Source organism: Podarcis melisellensis (assembly GCF_964234715.1).
Source record: "Podarcis melisellensis genome assembly, chromosome: 10".
Classification (NCBI taxonomy): Eukaryota; Metazoa; Chordata; class Lepidosauria; order Squamata; family Lacertidae; genus Podarcis; species Podarcis melisellensis.
Window position 1 is genome coordinate 1,211,520 of NC_138542.1, and position 12,294 is coordinate 1,223,813.

Sequence of the window (12,294 nt, forward strand, 5' to 3'; positions counted from 1 at the left end):
CCCAGTCCCTGTGGTGATCATCTGAGGGTCTTCTTTGTGTGCTTTCTCCATGAAAGGTCCACAAAGTGGCAACATGGGAACATTCTTCATTTCTTTTCTATTTTCTCAGTCATTTCTCTGTTTTCTTAACTTCTCACTTCCCTCTGTAGCCCCCTAGTCTCATGCCGCCCCCATTTACACAGTGTTCACCTGTGGCCCCCTTGGAATATATGGGGGGGGGCAGTTGAAAACTGACCTAAAACATTTGAAGGCTGCCCTAGCAGGAACCTCAAGTCACCTCAAATCTTGCTATAAGTGGAATTTGGTGATAATCTAAAGATATAGATACCATTTTCTTCTCTTTCTATTTCCACAAATTTATCTAGTCTTAGTGAAATCAATTTTTTTCTTAGAAATTTTGTAGAGAACAAACTAACCAAAAACATCTCCATGCTTTGCGTTTGGGGTAGTCAGTTTCAGTTCCAATATTCAGAAGTATGATTTAGGAAAGCCAGTGGGATATAATCACCAACATTTCCCTTCCCAGTCTTTCTAGTCACATCTGATTCCTCAGAAATATTTTAATCTTAGATTAGTTCAGATAATTCTACACACTAGCAATATTGCACTAGGCTATAAATCTCTTTAATAAAAAAAGGTTTGTTTGTCCTATCAGAAAATAATTGGGTAACCTTACTCTTAAATGGCTGTGTGAATAGATTCATCCCATATGTTTGAATGGTTCTATAAAATATGAAACACTAATGCAGTGGGGTCCAAACTTTTTTCAAAGAGGGCCAGATTTGATGAAGTGAAGGGCGATGAGGGCTGACCAAAGGACCAACCAAGGTTGTTGGCCTTTTTTAGGGTTGAAGTTGTTGGGTGTTTTTTATGGTTGAAGTTGTTGAGGTTTTTCTAGGATTTTACCCCAGGAAATGAACTGCCACAGGGGCCGGATTAAACTGACTGGCAGGCCAGATTAGACCCCCAAATCAGACTTTGGACATGCCTGCAGTAATGGAATAGCTGTAATTATTAACTTACATTGGTTTAGCTGACACAGTTTTCCTCAAGGAATTCTCAGAATTGTAGTCAGGTAAGAGAGCTGAGAGTTCTCTGCTATGAATTCTTAGCTCGCCTTTCAGGTTCTCAGGGGAGGGGGAATGACATTATGTAACTTATAAGATTGTAGTGCAGTTATGCCGTATGATGGTATAGATGTTGATGATATTTTCTGAATTCTTGTTGGGAAGAGTTTCAAGGTAACATGTCATCATGTTATAGAATAAGGCAACCCTCATGCTTGTTGCTATGCCTTGATATCATAGTAACCATGATGTCATAGTATGGAATATATAGGCAGCATTTTTCCCCCCAAGAAAATGTAGTTCTCCCCTTTTAAAATCTCTGGTATCTCGATCCATGGCAAAAGAGAGTTTATATCCACCAGAATGGAGTTCCTTCAGACTGTAAGTGTTTTCCCTTATTAATAATCCATTTTCAAATGCATTAGCATGCTGAAGTTGTGTTGTTTTTGTTCCATAAAGTCTACTCACATGTCAAATATATTTATATGTGTTGAAATTCAGAATGAAATAATGGCACAGTTTACATGACCAGGGATCAGAACATGACGTTTTGTGCTCCATATATTTTATGCTTCATTTATTTAACACATTTTAAGCCCATTTTTTAGGGTTCCTGTCCTCCCAAGGTAGGTGACAATGCATCATTACACTACAATATTAAAATTCAAAACTTTTAAAATAACAGTAAAATGAAGAGAATAAAATGCTGCCTAATGAGATGACGGGTAGCTTTCGCCTTCTCTCTTTCTAATCAACTTGATACATAAAGTCTGGAGCTATAGTGGGGCACCATTTCAGTGCGGGAAAAGGCTTTGAAGAGATTTGGGGGCAGGCGGAGAATTTTCATCAGGGTTTAAAGGCCTGGTCTTGGAACATGTTCAAGATTAAATTACATGGAACCAACACACAGCAACAATTGAAAAGGAAAAGGAAAAGGAAGAAAGGGTCTTGTTTGTTTGGTATGATTTCCAAGCTAGGCATGTGTGTGATTGATTCTGAGGTTGGCTCCTGAAATGCCATCATGGACGCTGACCCCTTCCTGGGTGGACACCAGTTGGGGCCTGTAGGGCAGGGAGAACAGAGTGCACATGGCTGGGCAGCTGCTAGGGAAAACCCCTCGGTCCCCCTGGACCTCTGGCTCAAGTTCCCGCCTGCTGCAGCATCTCAAATGGGCCAATCCCTGGCCTCCCAGTGGGTGTGCCTCACAGGCTGAGAGGGCATTGGCTACACGCCTGCCCTCTATTGTATTCAGCATTGACTTATATCTTCACTGTACTTTATCATTAAGCAAAGTCCTGTGGAAAAGGACTTGAATCAGCAAATTACTAGAAAACATCACAGAGTTACAGTATATGTATTTCCAAGTGAACCTCAAAGACTTAGTCTTTGTTGGCCAAGGAAGATCAGCAGTTCATTGTTCCATTTTCCTGAGCTCTCATGTGTTAATCATTTTAGATTCTAATAATAATAATAATAATAATAATAATAATAATAATAATAATATTTATACCCCGCCCTTCTCACTTCAAAAACTGGGCATCTAAAAACAAATTTAAAACACTTAATTGTAAAAGCAGCATAAAATACAATATAAAAACATGACTAACAATAAAATTCAAAGTTCAGAAATCAATTTAGGGGAAATCCATCTAATAAGCATTAGATAATCCCCAGGGCTGCTGACTGAATTGGTCCTACTTGGGCCAGTGAGGAGGCCAGGGGAGAATTAGCTGTGGGGTCTCAGAGTGGGTAATCTTTATAAAAGGGGAGGGGGAGGGAAGAAAAGGGAAATAAAAGATCAGGCTGAATTCAAATTAAAGGCCAGGCAGAATAGCTCTCTCTTACAGGCCCGACAGAAGGAGGTTAAATCCTGAAGGGCCCTGGTCTCATGGGACAAAGCATTCCACCAGTTCGGAGCCATCACTGAGAAGGCCCTGGCCCTGGTGGAGGATAGTCTGGCTTCCTTAGGGCCCGGGGCCTCTAAACTATGCTTATTCATGGACCTTAAGGTCCTCTGCGGGGCATACCAGGAGAGGCGGTCGGTCCCATAAATATAAGGGCCCTAAGCCACAAGGGATTGTTGTTTCTTTGTCCTGACAAGCTCACTGGTTAGCTCAAATTTCAAAAGAGAGCAAGGCAATATACCCAATTCATGCTTCTCCACTCCTCTTGTTGAAGGCAATGAGCTTGTGGCTAATAGACCAATGGCATACTGTCCTTATACCGACTTTTCACTGCTGGGCAGCTGTTCCATGCACTGCTCACAAAGCTGTGAGTCTTTAAATGTTCCAGCATTTGTGGGATGAATGCACAGAAGAGCATATATGTAGTGCCATTATTGAGGGTACTACTGTGTGACGCGGGTGGCGCTGTGGGTAAAACCTCAGCGCCTAGGACTTGCCGATCGCATGGTCGGCGGTTCGAATCCCCGCAGCGGGGTGAGCTCCCATCGTTCAGTCCCAGCTCCTGCCCACCTAGCAGTTTGTAAGCACCCTTAAGTGCAAGTAGATAAATAGGTACCGCTTTATAGCGGGAAGGTAAACGGTGTTTCCGTGTGCTGCTCTGGTGCCGGTTTGCCAGAGCAGCTTCGTCACGCTAACCATGTGACCCGGAAGTGTCTGCGGACAGCGCTGGATCCCGGCCTCTAGAGTGAGATGAGCGCACAACCCTAGAGTCTGTCAAGACTGGCCTGTACGGGCAGGGGTACCTTTACCTTTACTGTGTGACACCCCCCCCCACAATATGCTACGCCAGCCTTTCTCAGTCATTGGTCTCCAGATGTTGTTGGGCTACAAGTCCCATCATCCCTGACCATTGGTACTGCTAGCAAGGGATGATGGAAATTGTAGTCCAACAACATCTGGGGACCCAAGGCTGAGAAAGACTGCCAGATGGTCACTTAGTATTTTGCTCTTATTTTCTTGGACATGTGACTGATCTCACTTTCCTTATTTGAGGGCTTATCCTTTTACCTCACTCTTTCTAGTCACAGATCTGCACTTTAAAGCTCCATGTCCAAACTGGGCATGGTGCAGTTTTACACTTAAACCAACTGAAATTATACCTCTGTAAAATGGCTATCAATTTCCAATAATAGCTACCAAACTGGAGTTGCAGACGGGTCTAAATTAACCTTAACGCTGATCTCTCCTGAAACTTGTGGCCCTATGTCTTATTTGTGGCTCTTCTCCCAACAGGCTGGATGAGCCCAATTGATTCATTGATTTGGAAATCTTTTGAAGCTCCTTAAACCATGAATGTCTGCAGTACCCATATAATCACGTAGAACACAATTGTGTTCCTTCCATGATCATATGAAGCAAGATATTAAATAATATGCTCATCCCTTGATTTATGCAGATTAGTCCAGGTTTACCCTTAAGTCTTATATGTGCTAAGAAAGTGTACTTAAAACACAAAAAGTTCAACAATTTGATTTCTAGTGTTGTCTAATGCTAATATAGTTTTCGCTGCTCACTCAGTATTACTCCCTGCTGGTGGGAAATTCCATTAAATGACATCTCCCACTGAGAGTGGCAACAGTGCTGTTAGTATGATACTCTTATATGCTTTAGTCAGAGTACCAAACTAAAAGGCTTGAACACTATGAGCATATAAGTTATGATGGCTGCAGTCACATGGTTTTTAACAAGTCCCTTGTTCATACTGTGGTCAAATATCAGGTGAATCTGAGCTGTTTCATACATGGCACTTCCATGAATAAGACTGCGCCTCATGTGGAAATTTGGCTCTTATTGGAGCCGTAGATAAGCTGTTAGCCTATTTGTCCTATGGGAGTCATTTATAAGGAGGTTGGAATTGGGGAAAGGGTTAACTCTCCACCCCATGCCCTGCCACCCCCCTTCTGCCCAGGGCATGTAGGATGGTAGCCCCCACACCCTAGTCATACAGCGCTATAGCCTGTCGCAGTAGCTGGCAAGGTGCTAAATGGATCAATGGTCTCAACTATTATGCAACTTGACAAAGTTGTAGCATGTGGACTTCGTGTGTGATAAATAACATTTTATACTTTATCATTAAGTTAAATAAGTAAGTCAAAACGTATTAGCACAGCTGTAGGCTTGGTTGTGGGTAGAAAGATGGAAGAATGGCATATGTAGCTTTGTGGAGTTGAGAAGTCACCCACTGTGGAATTGGCAGCAAACGAGCTGCCGTGTTACACTTCTGTACCAAACCAAGTACTGAACAGGACTGATGGACTTTGGGGTCTTAAATCTCAGCGGCACCCTGTGCGATGCTAAAATTTGGGGGCCCCAACCTCTCCTGATCCATTCTACAGCATTGTTGTGCCCCCCCCCTGCAGTGTGGCACCCAGTGCAGATGATCTGGGCACCCTACTCTAAAACTGCCTCTGAATAGGCTATAGGTCCCAGATAGGATTAGTTTTAAAACCGGGGTGAGTAGCTTATGGCCTTCCACTTGTTGGCAAACTACAACTCCCAGCAGCCTCAGCCAATAATGACAGGGATGACTGTAGTCCAGCAATGTATGGAGGCCACAGGTTCCTCACCCCTGTGTTAAAGGAACAGTACATTGCAAGAAACATTCCATCTTTAGCATGGCCTACATGCCCCAGTGATATATACTCTACTAAAAAAATCTTCCTAAAGGAAACCTGCCCCATTATGTTCTACAATACCAGAAAACTTGAACTAAGCATATTTAGGTGTGGGAATTTACTTCTGGGTAAATATGAATAGGACTGCATAGCATGCAACTGTCCTGTTTTTACGGGGGCATCCCGGAATTGTAGAAGCCTTCTCATTTTATCCCCGGATGTCATGGGTTGTGCACCTTCACAGACCAGCTACTGCCGCTGCCGCCCAGTCACCTGCTGCCCCCCGCTATAGATGCACAAGGAGGTCGGACAGGCACACGAGCAAGTGGTGGGGATGGGGGCGAGTGGGCAAGCAAGCGGGCAAGCAGCAGCGGTAGGATGTTGTGTGGGACAGATGCCCCCATTTCCTCTTGGGAAATGTTGGAGTCTATGGGACTGTACAGTATAGCATTTACGTTTGTATTTAGATTTCCACCATAATAGGCACCCCGAGGCTTGTGCAGTAATACAGCAGAAACTATTTCCTTTAGAACCATTTTCTGTCTTGTGGTAAAACAAAACCAACTGTATATAGTGGTACCTCAGGTTAAGTACTTAATTCGTTCTGGAGGTCCGTTCTTAACCTGAAACTGTTCTTAACCTGAAGCACCACGTTAGCTAATGGGGCCTCCCGCTGCTGCCACACCTCCGGAGCATGATTTCTGTTCTCATCCTGAAGCAAAGTTCTTAACCCAAGGTACTATTTCTGGGTTAGCGGAGTCTGTAACCTGAAGCATATGTAACCTGACGCATATGTAACCCGAGGTACCACTGTATATAAAAGCAAAGAGTGCAAGAGGACCTAATGATTTATTTATTCAAGGAAACCCTTATTATGCTCTCTAAATATGTATTTAAAAGCCTCAAGACAGACATGCTTATTGTTGATTATAGGATTATGAGTTGTCATGAAAGGGAACTTTTAAAAATAGCAATATTTTAAATACCTGAGCATATATTACTCAGAAATTGCTGGGGTCTGCCTCTTGAAACAAAATACTATATATAATGAAAAGTTGCTGCCTGGTTCAAGCAAACAGAATGAGCACATTCTAGCAAGATTGAGAAAGGATGTTTATTCATGCATTAATAAAAGCTGTAAACAGGGCAATGATATATTTAGCTTGGACGTGTAGCATTTATTCCTGGTTCATTCCAACTCTTTGAGAAGCATGATGCTTCAGCATCATTATTTCCTTCTTCTGTTTCTTAGCCTTGTGATTTGACTTAAAGTTGGATCCCCAAAATGGATGAAAGGGATGCAGACAAGTCTAGAGCTTGTTTCTTTAGGTGCAAGAGGATGATCTGTGGTGAGCCTTGGGCTTGTGAACTCCCCTTTCAGCTCTTTATAGAAGATTGAAAGCTCTGGTTTTCATTTAAAGCTGTGACATTTGAGCTTGGTGAATTGTATCTTGTTTAAACTATGGCCAGTAAGTACAAAGTAAGATCAAACTCTGGTATCAGATCTCAGTTTGTTCTCAAACCACAGTTTAATGCCTTGGAAATCTGTAGAATTGGATGGCCTTGGGAATCTGGTTAGTATAATATTGAAAACAGTTCATCCTCATGGGCATGAGAGAGGCAGCAAGAGGAGGGTGAGTGTGAAGGCCAAAGGCTCACAGCCATGGTTTATTCTCACAGTGGGAACCCAGGGATCCTCATTACATCTGAACCAAGACTAAGTATATATTATGCATTCACCGTCAGAATGGATGGAAAGAGGTGTATTGCAGGGAATTCTCTGTTGCTGCACAGTGCATCCCTACAGCAAATACGAATGCCTTGGGGGGGGCAGAAGAAAGGGATGAGCGGGGAAGGAAAACTCCCCGCTCCCCTCATTCAGTTTATCTAGTGGAAAAATTGGAAGTGATGGGGGGGGGGGGATAAAACCCTCTTGTAAACTGTACTTAAAAAAAAAAAAATAAGAGAGAAATGCTTTTCAATGCATTTTAAAAAACTCCTTCCAGTAGCACCTTAAAGACCAACTAAGTCAGTTCTTGGTATGAGCTTTCGTGTGCATGCACACTTCTTCAGGTATCTGAAGGTGCTACTGGAAGGAATTTTTTTTGTTTTGACTATGGCAGACCAACACAGCTACCTATCTGTAACTTTAAAAAAAACTGTTTCAGATATACTTTAATCCCTCAAAATGCTGTCAAATATCTGTAAAATAATCCATGGTATCTGGCATTACAATCCTTGCAGACTATAGACATGCAGAATTCTTATATTGTCTCTGCTTCAGATCCCTCCATCTTCTGCAGCTTGCGAAAGAAACTGATATTTATTTGCAATATATTTGTACACACACCAAATCATGCCAACCTCCAAGGAGGGAGAGTCCACCACGTCCCAAGGGAGTCTGTTCCACTGTCGAACAGCTCTTCCCATCAGAAAATTATTCCTGAAGTTTAGTTGAAATCTCCTTCTTGTAACTTGGAGCCATGAGTTGGGGTCCTATTGCCCTGTTTTGCTAAATCAATTACAGGTTCTCTGGTGGATCTTTTATAGACAATAAAGCACTTATTGAGGGGAAAGGTTTTTATCTTAACAAAATAAAACTTCTAATGTAAAACCACCCCAAACAATCAATGATCCACCCTCTTAGACAAAGAGAGAGGACTTGTGGCCCTAAGGGAAGGGTTGGTTGCACAAGGCCAATGCTATGCCTCCTCGATCCTCTTGCGCACTTCCACTACACACCCAGAGCAGGAGAAAACAAGCTTGTTTCCTCTTCCATGTGACAGCCCTTTAGAATTTTTGAAGATGGCTATCATATCTCCTCTGAGTCTTTTATTTTCCAAGCTAAACATACCCAACTCCTTCAACAGTTCCTCATAACCATTTCCAGGCCCCGATCACCTTGGTCACTCTCCTCTGCACACGTTCCAGCTTGTCAACATCTTTCTTAAATTGTGGTGCCCAGAACTGGACACAGTACTCTAGATGGGGTCTGACCAAGACAGAATAAAGTGATACTACTACTCCTGACCTGGACAATAGACTTCTGTCGATGCAACCTAGAATAGCATTAGGTTTTTTGCTGCTGCATCACATTGTTGACTCATGTTAAGCCTGTGGCCTCCTAAGACTTCTCGATTCTTTTCACATATACTACTGGCAAGCCAGGTGTCTCCCATCTTATATTTGCCACCATTGTTCTTTTTTAGAGTTTTCTCCTCTGTAGAGTTCCCCCCCCCCCGAAGTTCTTTCATACTCCTGCAAATCTTGTGGAATCCCTGCTCATACCTTTCTCTTGTGTGTGGTTCTGGTGCTGCACTTGGCTTTGTACTCAGAGAATGAGTTTGCTGCTATGGGATATACCTGGCCGTCACTAGACTTCTTCTTCATGGTGTTATTCTCCTCCTCCTCTGTCTTTTCTCTCCTTGGTCTTATTTGCCCATTTTGCCATTTAGGGTTATAATGGGTGCTCGTAAAAAGAAGCAAGTACTGTGCCCAAATTTTTTAACTATTCTCAATTAATGAGAAAATAACTTGCATTTGAACATTTGCAAAAGTGAAATTCTCACAAGGGAGGTGCAGTGTTTTTGTTCTGCTTCTTTTAGGTGGCCAAGGGATTTTTGTGAGTTCCCTTTCCTTCATTTATTCTGCGAGTCATGCCACCAATGGTCTGCCCCCTGCCGCAATCCTGGGCACCCATGCTTGAATTAAAGTCTAGGAGCAAGATATTGCATGGTGACTCCTCTCACAGGATTTCTTAAGAGCCATGGGCATTCAGGGAGGCTGTTGGAGAAACATTTACTGGAAATGCAAAATATAAGAGAATATTGAAATTCAGAATTACTCAGTGCCCCCCCCCATAGCTAATTATTTACTGGAATCTCTATTAAAAAACTAGACACTTCTCCTTAATGGAATGTAGGCTTTAAAAAAACTATACTTAATAGAGAATAAGCAGTGATAAGGCAAATACCTTTTAGCTCTTCCCTCCTTTTTCCTCTTTTCCTCTTTTCCTCTTTCCATCCTCTGTATTATTCACTCAATGCCACTACTTTGCTAGTTTTCAAATACTGCTCTGAAATGCTGCTTGGGTGAGTAATTTGGTAATTGATTGCTCCAGACTGTAGGGCTAAGATGCACAATATTTCTGAGGCTAGATTTGAACGGCTTTGCTGGTGGAGTAATGTCTCTGGCAGTTCTGGTATTCCTAGCTTGCTGATAAACTACTTGCAAGCCAAGAGTATACCCTCAGCCATCTTACACATTGCCTAGTATCTGTGGTACTTTTAAAATAATACGTGTTGTTGTTGTTGTTGTTGTCGTCTTACAATCACTGCCCAAAGCAGTTAGGAAAGCATTGTGGGAGAGAGAAAACAAGCCAGGGACTCTTCCTTCTCTGTAAATGGACAGATGATACTGTATAGACAGTTTTGGTTCTGAGTCAGCCCCCCAGTTCCCTCATGCAGCAGAGAGCTGACAAGTCCATTGTCTGAATGATGAACCTGGGCAGGTTGACCCTACTTGCAAACTGCTGCAATTCAAGCAAGATGAATTTTCACTGGCTAACACATGTTCAAGTATGTATGGGTCCTTTAAATTTCCCCTCCCGGCTTTCTTTTCTCGCAAGAGCATGCTAAATGAAACAAGAGCAAATTATGAGGACTGAGCTTCAGGATTTCCCCACACAGCTTTTGTGTCTTTCACAGCACCTAGTGACCTCTTGGCCTCCAGTGTAAAATGGGTAGGAAGAGCTTGCAGGGCAGCAGCTGAAGAAGGTGCAAAAAGGGCTTTCTTGTGTGTGTTTCTTGTGGCTGATTAGCTGCTCTCCCTGTGCAAAGGTCAGAGGGGGCAGGGTTTCTGTTGAGGCAGGTGATTAGCTGTGGGGGGAGCTTATCAGAGCTTGCAGGGCAGCGGCGCGTGCAGTTTGATCCATCTTTTAGATTTAGGGGAGCTAGTCTCAAACGTTTGTTGGGGGAGACCTAGGTTTTTTGGGGGGGATTTATTTGTCCTGTCTTCACGCTTTTTATGATGGAGGACCGCTGTAGTCACCCCCAACGACACGTTCTCAAGATGGAGGGTGAGGGAACAGCGGCAGTCGCCTGCGGTTCCTGTGCAATGTTTGCCATCTTGCCAAAGGTTGCAGGCAGCTTTACCTGCAGCAATTGCATGTTGATTGCCCTCTTAGAAGACAAAGTCCAGCAACTGGAGGAACGTGTAGCTACGCTCCAAAGAATTAGAGAGCTGGAGCTCTTCTTGGAAGCAACAGAGCACACCGTCTCCACCAAGGAGGAGACAGTGGACTCCCCTGAGAAGGAGGCTAGTTCACCAACACAGGAGCCAGATATATGGAGAAACGTGACTCAAAGAAGTAGGAGGCCCAGGGTTCGCTCTCATTGTTTAGAAATACACAATCGCTTTGAGGTCCTCTCCCCTAGCATGGAAGACGAAGAGCAGACTCCATTTGAGGATCTCTCCCTCATTACAGTCGATCAGGTATATGAAGACGAGCAGCAAAGTCAGTCCTCAGGGAATGTGCTGTCGACCTTGGAACTGACAGCTCACGGAAGAACCCCGACCAGACCTAAGAGGAGGCGTGTAGTGGTGATAGGGGATTCCCTACTGAGGGGAACAGAAGTAGTGATCTGTGGGCCTGACAAGATGTCTCGGGAAGTGTGCTGTCTTCCCGGGGCTAAGATCCAAGATGTAACTGAACGACTGCAAGGAATTATAAAACCCACTGACAAATACCCCTTCCTCTTGGTTCATTTGGGAACCAATGACACTGCAAGCAGTAGCCTCCAGAAGATCAAAAGAGATTACGAGGCTCTGGGCAGGAAATTGAAGCAATTAAATGCACAAATTGTCATCTCATCTGTCCTCCCAGTTGAACGACGTGGCCCAGGGAGAGAGGGAAAAATAGTGGAAGTGTTTAGCCTGGAGAAGAGGAGGTTAAGGAGTGATATGATAGCCATGTTCAAATATATAAAAGGATGTCACATAGAGGAGGGAGAAAGGTTGTTTTCTGCTGCTCCAGAGAAGCGGACACGGAGCAATGGATCCAAACTACAAGAAAGAAGATTCCACCTAAACATTAGGAAGAACTTCCTGACAGTAAGAGCTGTTTGACAGTGGAATTTGCTGCCAAGGAGTGTGGTGGAATCTCCTTCTTTGGAGGTCTTTAAGCAGAGGCTTGACAACCATATGTCAGGAGTGCTCTGATGGTGTTTCCTGCTTGGCAGGGGGTTGGACTCAATGGCCCTTGTGGTCTCTTCCAACTCTATGATTCTATGATTCTATGAGTCTGGAGATCTGGCACCCAGCCAACATCAAATTAATTTCCTTCCCTGTGAAACAGCTCTGGTTTCATAGCAAGGAGTTTTGTTGTCTAGCTGTCCTAGAATGAATGGGTTTCTGTTTTCCATATCGCCTGTTTGATGAAGGCAAAGCTCCAGGGCAAGGTTCTGGATTAATCACTCTTCCAAATGGCATCTTAGCTATGAGATCATTAATAATTGTGGCAATTAAGATACTTTAATATTGATATTAATGGTCATATTATTAGGGCAGTGACTCTGGGCCTATTTACACTCTCAGTGGCAATCACTGATGCGGGGCATCTGTGCCCGTTGATGGGGCATCAGCTGCTTA

At 43.4% G+C, this 12,294-nt stretch overlaps 1 protein-coding gene across 1 annotated transcript in view; it reads left to right on the forward strand.

Annotated features, from left to right (window-relative positions):
* The first annotated feature begins 889 nt into the window (after window positions 1-889).
* The window catches only part of LMNTD1 (lamin tail domain containing 1), a 221,634-nt gene continuing 210,229 nt past the window's right edge, over window positions 890-12,294 (forward strand). Inside the window, exon 1 of the mRNA XM_081927748.1 lies at window positions 890-1,448. Coding sequence (XP_081783874.1) covers window positions 1,431-1,448 — 18 coding nt within the window. The 5' untranslated portion in view covers window positions 890-1,430. The remainder of the gene's footprint in view (window positions 1,449-12,294) is intronic.